Source organism: Hyaena hyaena, unplaced genomic scaffold (genome assembly GCF_003009895.1).
Source record: "Hyaena hyaena isolate Hyena2069 unplaced genomic scaffold, ASM300989v1 scaffold_993, whole genome shotgun sequence".
NCBI classification, from domain to species: Eukaryota; Metazoa; Chordata; class Mammalia; order Carnivora; family Hyaenidae; genus Hyaena; species Hyaena hyaena.
In genome coordinates, this window is record NW_024081626.1 from 599,557 (window position 1) to 610,050 (window position 10,494).

Below are 10,494 nucleotides of genomic sequence, written 5' to 3' on the forward strand. Positions count from 1 at the left end.
TACCTTGTTGTTCCTAAACACTCTGTGCTGCAAATATCTTCCCACTAAAAGCACATTTTTCACTATCATTGACCTATGTGTTATGTTTTTAGTATTCCAGTTGATAAGGATAGCCAACATCTTTTGCTTTCACTTGGAAAGAAGAAACTACATCTGGACAGTAAGGCCTCAGGGTTTCACTGACAATTCTTTTCACAAACCTTAGAAGCTGACTTGGACGATAGAAAATTTTCTGTGGCCTCTACTTTGTTGTAATATATACACGATTTGCAACTTTGCTCCCCTTATCAAACCTCTTCTACCTGTTGAAAATTTTGGCCTTAAAGGGACATAAAGTTTCCAAAGAAAAATTGCAGTTTGCTTAACTCACATGGGACACTTAAGCCACCTGATCTCAGCATAAGGATTACATTTGGATCCAGATGTGTTGCAAACGAAATGACACAAAGACAAGACACACAAAAGACAGACAAAGACACAACTCCGGCCGGAGGGGGAAAATTTTCCCTGAGCCTTCGTGCGGCTTATTTTTATACCCCAGTAGCTGGACATATACCAAAATCAAAGAAACGCATTCTTTTTCCAAGGACGGGGGGAACAAAGGGAGGAACTGACCACAGCATGTTTACTGAGAAGCCTGCCCAGAACTCCAGCCTCTTCCCTATTTTCAGGGAGGGCGAGCGGATCGTTAACCTTGGATATTGTGTGCAGGCTTCTTGGCAGAACATCCTGTTTGCAAGCATGCTCTGCTTCCTTAACCATTCTTTCTCGTGGTCACTGTCGGGCTCCTACATCTCCCCCTTTTTTCTGAGAAGTAGTAGCAAGCTGTAAGGCAGCAAGAACGCGTTGTCTATCCTTTTTTAGTTGTTGCCTTCATCGCCAGCACCGGAAGACTAGAATAATAACACAGCATAAGAGTATTATGAACAAGGTATTTCCAAAAGTAGTTCCAATTAGGGTAGACACATGCCCAAGAGGATTCAAATTATCTACCCCTTCCTGTAAATCCTTTAACAGATTAGACCCAGTAATGTCAGGTAGCGTTTTGCTAAATGTAGACAAAATTTGCTGCTCTAACTCCATAATTTCCTTAGTTAGGTTTTGAAGACCTGATAATGACAGTTTCACCTTTTCCCAACCATCACTCATGTTAAAAGGCACAGAAGTTATACATAATTGAGAGGAGTTCCAATCACATTTTAACATACTTCTTGTGGATAAGACAGTTAGTTGATCCCCAAGCCAAGAAACAGTATGTTGAAGATTGAGTACATCAGTTGTAAGTTGTGTATCCAAATTTCGTTGTTGTTGCCATAATAAGTGAGAGTCTTTATACCACTCCTGTACAAAGTGTGCTGTTTGGATTCTTTGATGCAAAGCAAGTCCGGCCACGGCAGCGGTTGCAGTAACCGAAGCCACTGCAAGAACTGAAGCTATGATTACTCCAAGCATGTGTCGGGATCGGTGAAGTAAGGTCTGTACAGCAGCCACCAAATGAGATACAGTAAAAGAGTCCGACCAAGGTCTTGTCAAATTTACAGGTAGCCATACTTCGGTTCGAGTTTTAACAACCACCAATGAAAAATTAGAGTTGTTGGTTTGTGGTTCAAAATTTTTCCACCATGACTGATTTACACATTGTGTTAAATTACAATGATTACATGATATAGATCCTTCTAAAGCATTTCAAGTCCAATTCCCATACAACAATGCAAAGGGGTATTTTAGACAAGCCATAGCAAAATAAGATTTATTAACATGCAAGTTAACATGAAAGGGACCTGAACTGTTAGTCATATTCAAAGTATAGTTTCCCGACCATATAGTGAGATTCCCTGAAACTGTCCATAATTTCCAAATTTTCCCTTGAAGGTGGGGATACCTTAACAATTGCAACTGAGGGGGAACGAGTGCAAACGGCTGCCATTTTATGGTTTCATTACCATTACCCGTTAAAGTACCATTAATTTGATGCCATTTGAGAGTTTTGTTAGACCATTTTTCTAAAATTTGGCCATAATCAGGGCTCCAATCTACAATAACAAATCCAGAATAGTTCATGACCTTAAAAGGCCTATGACCTCGGCAACTTTCCCATTCCAAAGATTCTAAGGAAGGAATAAAAAAATTAGAAGGGCATAATGGTATAAAGGTATCAGGATGGTGACTCATCGGGGTCATAGAGGTGTTGAATCCCCTGGTGGAAACAAGCACAGCAAAGACAGCAGGATGATAATTATTATATTTTACCCCCCAAGTATTATAAGAGTGATGATTATGCTTTCTTGTAGAGAGGCAAAAGGGATGTCCTCCAATGTTCAAGGGGAGGCCCTCCACTGCAACAGTAACATTACTTATGCTATATTGATTAATATGATGATATAAATGTTCAATTCCTCCACACACGGGTGGTGGGAAGAATGCAGTTTCATTGGTGCATACCTGTACTTCAGGTTCACCCCAAGAGACAGCTCTCACAATAGGAGGATTAGGAACATAAGCCCAATAAGTATATTCTATCGCTTGCGCATACATTACCTGACAGGTAATTACAGCCAACATAGCCAACAGCAGATTAGTAGAATTAAAAGGTTGACCAGCATTAGTGAGAGTTTTCTCAGCCTCCTGTGTAAGCTTCTTCAGTTGCCCCCATGTTGGAGGGGACGCAGATCGGTTAGGGAAGGTAAAGCTCCACTGTGCAGAAAGCTCTTCAAATTTTCGCACAAAGCGGTCATCCATTATGAATCTTGATCAATCGAGTTGGGGCCCAAAACCTAAAATTATCAACAGATATGAAAGCATAACCTCGTCCCAAATATATCAGTGATGCTGGAATCCAACCTTTCTCTTTATCTTTATACCAAATGAGTGTATTCAAGATCTTCCTATCCTCTTCTTTCCTTCGAAAATGCAATTCTGCTGCTGATAGATTTTCTTTGCTCCAAATATTCAGAAAATTTAAAGTAAGTAAGGTTTTATTCAAGATGTCTTTTGGTTTCATGAATCTCTCCTGTTTCCCCCCACCTTTTTTTTTTAATATATTCACGTAAAGTATGATTAGTTTTTTCAATGATAGTTTGTCCTTGACTATTATAAGGGATGTCAAAAGTATGAGTTATATGATATTGGTATAAAAAATGAGCTAATTTTGCAGATTGGTAGGCAGGTGCGTTATCAGTTTTTAATTCAATTGGTACTCCCATAATTGAAAAACAAGACAATAAATGAGTAATAACAGTGTCAGCTTTTTCAGAATGTAATGCAGTAGCCCATTGGAAATGCGTGCATGTATCTATAGTATGATGGACGCATTTTTGTTGTCCAAAAGATGAAATAAAAATTACATCCATTTGCCATATCTGATTTGCTTGTAATCCTCTTTATGTTGACACCTGGTGGGGTAAATGGTAAGGTAAAAGGCGCACATATGGAACAAGAGTGAACAATATTTTGAGCTTGTTTTTGAGTAATAGCATAAGATTTTTTTAATCCTTTAGAGTTAGTATGTTGCAGATGATGCTCTTGTTTTGGTGCTTCTATAGGATAAAGTAATGCATCAATTGTATCATTTCCAAATGACAAGGGTCCAGGAAGGGCGGAATGTGTACGGATATGAGTAAAGAAAATTGATTTTGAATGCCGCAAGAGCGATTGTTGTACCTGATAAAACAATTTATCAATAACTGTCTTAAGAGTTATAGGCAGTGAAACCTGAGGAAGCTGTAGACAAGAGAGAACAACATATTGAGAATCTGAAACAATATTAACAGGAAGTTGAGGAAAATTTTGCAAAACTAAATAAATAGCCCACAACTCAGCAGGCTGTACAGAGGAGAACGAATGGGGAAGGACTTTAGAACGTTCAAAAGTCCAATATCCAGCAGTGTTTTTATTTGCATCAGTAAAAACAGTGGGTCCTTTAACTGGAACACTTGAAATCGGAGATTGAGGTATCATGGGGTTAGTTTGAAGAAAATCAATGAATTTAGATGAGAGATAATGATTAGAAAATGAACCAGGAAATGAAGCAAGGGAAATCTGTCAATTTTCATTAAATTGTAAGCATAAAGATATTTGAGTATTTGTTAATTGAGTAACAATTTGGTGTGGTTCTTTTCCTGATAATTGTAGAATACGATTGTGACCCTTTTGTATAAGAAATGCCAATTTATCCATATATGTAGTTAATTTTTTGGAGAAACTGTTGGGTAAAAAAACCCATTCTATTACTTCTTTTTTTTTTTTGAGTAATCGCACCAGATGGAGAATGAGAGGTATGAAATATTATGAATGAAATAGGTTGAGAAGCAGAAATATATGTTAAAAAACCATTATTTAATTTTTGTTCAACAAATTGAAGTTTTTGTAAAGCCAAAGGAGTTAAGATTTGGGGACTATCTAAAGCTGTGTCTTCCTTTAAAGTAGAAAATAAGTGTTGTAATTGATAAGTAGGAATCCCAAGTACTGGGCGTAGCCAATTAATATCTCCTAATAATTTTTGGAAATCATTTAAAGTTTTTAAATGGTCTCTTCTAATTTGTAATTTTTGAGGCTGGATTTGGTGTTGTTTTAATATTGTTTCTAAATAAGAAATGGGAAAATCCTTTTGAACTTTCTCTGGTGCTATATGTAAGTTATATTGTTTTAAAGCTTCCTGTACCTTTAAGAAGAATTTATTATGTTCATTAATACTGGGAGTTGTCAATAAGAGATCATCCATATAATGATAGAGAATATAATTAGGATACTCTTGACGGATAGACTGTAAAGAATGAGCTACAAACTCTTGACATAAGGTAGGACTATTTATTATTCCCTGTGGTAAGACTGTCCATTGGTAGCGCTTAACAGGTTGAGTGTGATTAAGAACAGGAACCGTGAAAGCAAATTTATCTTTATCTTGTAATTGTAAAGGAATGGTAAAAAAAAAAAAAAAACAATCTTTAAGATCTAGTACCATTAAAGACCAATTATGAGGAATAAGAGTGGGAGAAGGAAGGCCCAATTGTAAGGCTCCCATAGGTTTAATACATTTATTAACTTCTCTTAAATCAGTTAACATTTGGGGCGCCTGGGTGGCTTAGTCGGTTAAGCGTCCGACTTTCGCTTGGGTCATGATCTCGTGGTTCGTGGGTTAGAGCCCCGCGTCGGGCTCTGTGCTGACTGCCAGCTCAGAGCCTGGAGCCTGTTTCAGTCTGTGACTCCCTCTCTCTCTGACCCTCCCCTGCGCACGCTGTCTCTCTCTCTCTCCTAGAAATAAATAAAACATTAAAAAAATTTTTTAAAAATCAGTTAACATTTTTCATTTTCCAGATTTTTTTTTTATAACAAACACAGGAGAATTCCAAGGGGGAGTAGAGGGCTCTATATGGCCAAGTTGAAGTTGCTCTGATACTAATTGTTCTAAGACCTCGAGTTTTATTTTTGGTAATGGCCACTGTTCAATCCATTTAGGAGTATTAATTATCCATTTTAAAGGGAGTGCTCGAGGAATTTGAGTAGTGGCCAGTAGTTTTCCGACGGAATGGCTACAGAAGCCCCCATGGGAGAGAGAAGATCTCTTCCCCATATATTAATAAGTATATTAACAATATAAAAAGTGACAAAAACTGTTTTTTTTATTATGAAACTGGCATTGTAAAGGACGAGTACTTTTTTAAACATCTGTAATAGAATCTAATCCTGTCAGCATTAGAGGACTTTTTTCTTTGTTCCAGTCCTGGGGCCATTGTTGAGAGGAAATGACCAAAACATCTGCCCCTGTGTTTATTAACCCTTCAAAGTTCCTTTTTTGTACGGTTAGAATCCTTGATGAGTATCTCCCAAAATATGTGTTGCCCAGTACTTCCAGAACCTCCTGACCTTTCATTAGGAAGCGTAGAAAAGGGAAGATAAGATAAAAGAAGTATTTGTGCTATACATTCTCCAGCCAATAGTGAAAGCGTAATAGAAGTAGAAACCATGATTAAATTTTTTCCAACAAAATCAGAGTTTATTACTCCAGGAATTATAGTTAGACCTCTTAAAGCTGTGCTGTTGCGGCCCAATATTAAGCCAAAGGTGCCTTTAGGCAATGGGCCAAATATGTTGGTTCTTAATTTATAAAAGCCACCTCCCAGAGACAAAAGAACATTTTCAGTGAGAGGCAAATCAGCAGCAGCACTTCCTGAAGTTGTAGAGCGTAAATCTGACACCATTAAAGGTTTGGTTATTCCTAATGTAGTAGTCATTTTTAAGGGTTGTTGGAAAACAAAGGGGTTACTGTCCCAGGCTGACAATGAAGGAAGGGCCTGTCCCAGGCTGACTGTCCCTAATCGTAGGATGCATTCCGAGCCGGAACATCCTAAGCTTGTAAACGAGCCAGGGTGCTGACCAAGTAGTAGACTCAAGGTTAAGACAGCCTACGTGCACACACAAGGCTGTGTCCAAGCAGAAGGTCATTCGCGAATGCAGAGCAGGAACTTGGCAATAGGAACCTGGGAACAGAAAAATTTTTTTCACGGAGAGATTGTGTGTTTGAGCTCTGATATCCTTGAAGTGAGTGAGCAATAATAGGTCCAGGGGTTTAGAGGGTGTCTGTCTCATTTTGCCAGTCTTAGTCGCCCAGTAATAAAAGTCCAACAGACACAACTGATAGTCATAGACACACATAGAGAGACAGATAACAAAGTTCGCTGCGCGGGGAAATGAAACTGAAACCAGGATGGCGGCGTTGCGGAAAAGAAACAAACTGGGACGAAGGCTTTAGGTTGGATCCTGGGCACAACCTGCCCTGTCCCTCTGAACCAATACAGAATACAGGTTAGAGGCAGTCCACTGGACATTTTTTCCCCTCCGATACAGAAGGAGTCTGGAACGTCTTCCAGGTCTCCTGCGACCGTGGCCCCCCCAGCGCGTCCGCCTTAACCACCTTTGGTCGCCTAATATAGATTTGTATCGAGACCAGTTACACAGATAAACACAACAGAAAGAGATTTTTACCAGCTGGATGACTCTCCAGCTCGGGGGTTCTGGGGAATCCCGGGAGAGCTAATGTTGTGTCCGATTTGCGAGTTCCCAGAGACCTCCAAGGAGCCGACACCGATGCAAATACAAAAGGGTCTTTATTACAATCTCGAGCAGGGGCTCATTTGCCTATTAGTGTCGTGGCAGTAAGATGAAGCGAAGAACAATAGCAAATAGGGTTTTTAAGGAGTAAGGGATGGGGGTGTTACAGTACATGTAGCATCGTCACACAAGCACCAATTACAATTACAGCTTTGACTATTCAGTATCTGTGAGGTATTTATTACTTTTGGTGGGACCCAATCATGACTTTTGAGAATTTGTTCCTTCATTTTGTGTTTTCCACCATTGTTGAAAAAGTTGGGTCACTTTATCAACTTCGTTGTTCCCGTCAGACGACGAGGAGGACTCACTAGAACTATCAGATTCGGTATCTGATTCCCCATCCCTGGAATGCAAAGCGGCAGCTGCAGAAGCGTCATTTAAAGCGGCAGCATTTGATTCTTTTTGTTTTTCCTTAGGGAGTTCCTCATAAATCACCTCAGATTTTATAGATTTAGTTTCACTATCTGTAGAAAGCAATGCAAGTGCTAGAGTGATAAAACTACATAGAGTCCACAATTTCAAAGGAATTATGTTACCTTTCTGATGTTGTCGCGGTAATTCCTTTTGTATTAATTTCCATTCCTTTAAGTTTAATTGTACTTTGGGTTGGCACTTAAACCCATAACAATGCTGCTCCACAAGGTAAAATAACTCATATAAACGGCGACTAGATGCCTTCACCCCGATGGAGTGGAGAAGTCCTTTGACTACCTCCATGTATTGTGCCTTTGCTGATGGGGAATTCCCCATAATTTTCCCAAAAGTTCCCCTGCCTTGGATCTACAATCCCCGCGGGGTACTCACCTTTTCGGTTTCGTTCGCCCTCTGCTTCTTTCCCCGCTTTGGGGGCCAGATGTTGCGAACGAAATGACACAAAGACAAGACACGCAAAAGACAGACAAAGACACAACTCCGGCCGGAGGGGGAAAATTCTCCCCGAGCCTTCGTGCGGTTTATTTTTATACCCCGGTAGCTGGACACATACCAAAATCAAAGAAACGCATTCTTTTTCCAAGGACGGGGGGAACAAAGGGAGGAAATGACCACAACATGTTTACTAAGAAGCCTGCCAAGAACTCCAGCCTCATCCATATTATAAAAGAGGGCAAGTTCCCTCGTATGAGAGCGGATCATTAACCTTGGATATTGTGTGCAGGCTTCTTGGCAGAACATCCTGTTTGCAAGCATGCTCTGCTTCCTTAACCATTCTTTCTCGTGGTCACTGTTGGGCTCCTACAAGATGAAAATCCCTATGACTGCTTAATTCTGGCAGATTATGTTTTGAATCCCTATGGTGATTTATAGCAAACTCCTCTAACCAATGCAGACTTTTTAATGGTTTACTGATAGTTCTTATTTAAAAGATTAAAATGGTGAGTGTTATGCTGGATGTGCTGTTTTCAGTTCCTTTTGAAGTCACCGAAACAGCATCTTTACATTTGGCTACTTCAGCCCCGCAGGCTGAGTTATATGCCCTTACTCAAACTTGTACCATAGCAAGGGCAAACTGCAAACATTTATATCAATAGTCGGTATGCCTTTGGGGTAGCTCATGACTTTGGAACATTATGGAAACAATAAGGTGCCCTTGACTTCAATGGAAATAAAAAGAGAGCGCCTGGGTGGCTCAGTCAGTGTGACTCCTGATCAGCAATGCTTTCAGAGAAACATCTTACCCTAAAGGGTGAAGCGAAAGTTAATAAAAGGAAATCTCCTTTAGAATGGAGTTGAGAGACCAGCAAGAGGGAGCTCTGAATGCCCTATCACTCGTCAACTACACATCCAACCAGGAGAGACGAATCCTGCACATGGCTCCTACTTTACTGCCCCAGCAGGAGAGGAAGAGAGCCTTTATTCACAGTTCAGCCAATGAAAAGCCACTATACTTTGAACTCCCAGTTTACTACAGTGGGCATTTTGTTGGTAACAGCCTTCCTAGCTTTCCCTTCCTCTGTAAATGAGCGTTCCTCTTCTTTGTTCTGCAGACTTGCCTACGGTTCTGTAATAGCTTGCTTGCTCCGGATTGCAGTTCTCTACTATGCCCCCAATAAATCCATTTTTGCTGGTAAGATAACTGGCAGTTTTATTTTTAAGGTTAATCCTCACACTCGCAGTCTCCTCCATTATCAACATTTCCCACCAGTCCGGCGCATTTGTTACAGTCACTGTACTGGCACATCATTACACTGGCACATCATTATCACCCAAAGTCCATAATTTCATTCGAGTGCATTCTTGGCGTTGTACTTCTGGTGGTTCTGCCAAATGTATAATGGCAGGTATCCACTTCGTAGTATCATGCAGAACAGTTTCACTGCCTTAAAATCTAGCATGTGCTCTCTATTTATGTCTCCTGCAGCCCTAACCTCTGGCAACTACTGATCTTTTTACTATCTCCATCATTTTGCCTTTTTTTCAGAATGTCATACAGTTGGGATCTTATAGTATGTAGCCTTTTCAGATTGGCCTCTTTCACTTAATTACATCTACTTAGAGTTTCCTCCATGTCTTTTGGATCTTAATGGCTCATTACATTTTAGCATTGAATAATATTTCATTGTCTGAAGGTACCACGGTTTATTTTTCCATTTTCCATTGAAAGACATCTTGGTTGCTTCAAAATTTGGGCATTTATGAATAAAGCTGCGACAAACACCCACATAAAAAGTTTTTTTGTGTAGACATAAGCTTACTCATCTGGTTAAATACCAAGGCGTGTGATTTGCTGGATTGTATGGTAAAAGTATATTTCATTTTGTAAGACATTTCCAAACTGTCTTTTAAAGTGGCTGCACCATGTTTCACTCTCACCAGCAATGAATGAAACTTTCTGTTGGTCCACACATTCACCAGCATTTAGTGTTGTCCGTGTTCCAGATTTTGGCCTTCTAATGGGTTCGTAGTAGTCATCTTATGATTTTTAATTTTGAGTCAAAAGTGTAGTTTTATATTTATGTATGTAGTTTTACGTTAGTTATTTGATTAATGTTTTTCATCCCCCCATAGACTGTGGGTTCAGTGAAAGCAGGGACTGCCTCTGCTTTTGTTCGTTTTTTTCACCTGTATGGAGTACCTACCTACAGTGCCTCCAACATAGTAGACCTTAATGAATATTTGAATAAATGAGCAACCAGCCTTAGCAGCTCATTTTGAAGGTGAACTTTTACACAAAAGATCCAGGTCTCCTGAAGACAATGGAGCAGAACCTGACTTACATAGACCTTTCCTGGGACACCAATTCCCCTGAGGTTGTCAGAACTCCAGAGGCATATGATCATCCACCTTTAATAACTCTTGGTGTAGTTAGTGCCCTTTATGTAGAATCTAAATTACTCAATCCAATTCATCCTCCCTAGGACAAATACAGAACTTTTCCTTTTTGCA

The 10,494-nt window shown here is 39.7% G+C and overlaps 1 protein-coding gene across 1 annotated transcript; it reads right to left on the reverse strand.

Moving 5' to 3' along the window:
• Positions 1-685: 685 nt before the first annotated feature.
• Positions 686-7,995, reverse strand: LOC120223487 (endogenous retrovirus group K member 21 Rec protein-like). Its single transcript, XM_039221658.1, has 3 exons — positions 7,915-7,995; positions 2,539-2,774; positions 686-893 (listed from the first exon to the last, which is right to left on the reverse strand). The coding sequence occupies exons 2-3, from the start codon at positions 2,737-2,739 to the stop codon at positions 861-863; spliced, it is 234 nt and encodes a 77-aa protein (XP_039077589.1). The 5' UTR covers positions 2,740-2,774; positions 7,915-7,995; the 3' UTR covers positions 686-860.
• Between the last annotated feature and the right edge of the window lie 2,499 nt (positions 7,996-10,494).

Excerpts from the sequence above, each read along its gene's own strand:
- LOC120223487 (XM_039221658.1), bottom strand. The coding sequence starts at position 2,739 with ATGGATGACCGCTTTGTGCGAAAATTTGAAGAGCTTTCTGCACAGTGG. Across the intron at positions 894-2,538 it reads TGGCTGTAATTACCTGTCAG|TCTTCCGGTGCTGGCGATGA; the intron begins GTAATGTATGCG and ends TTATTATTCTAG.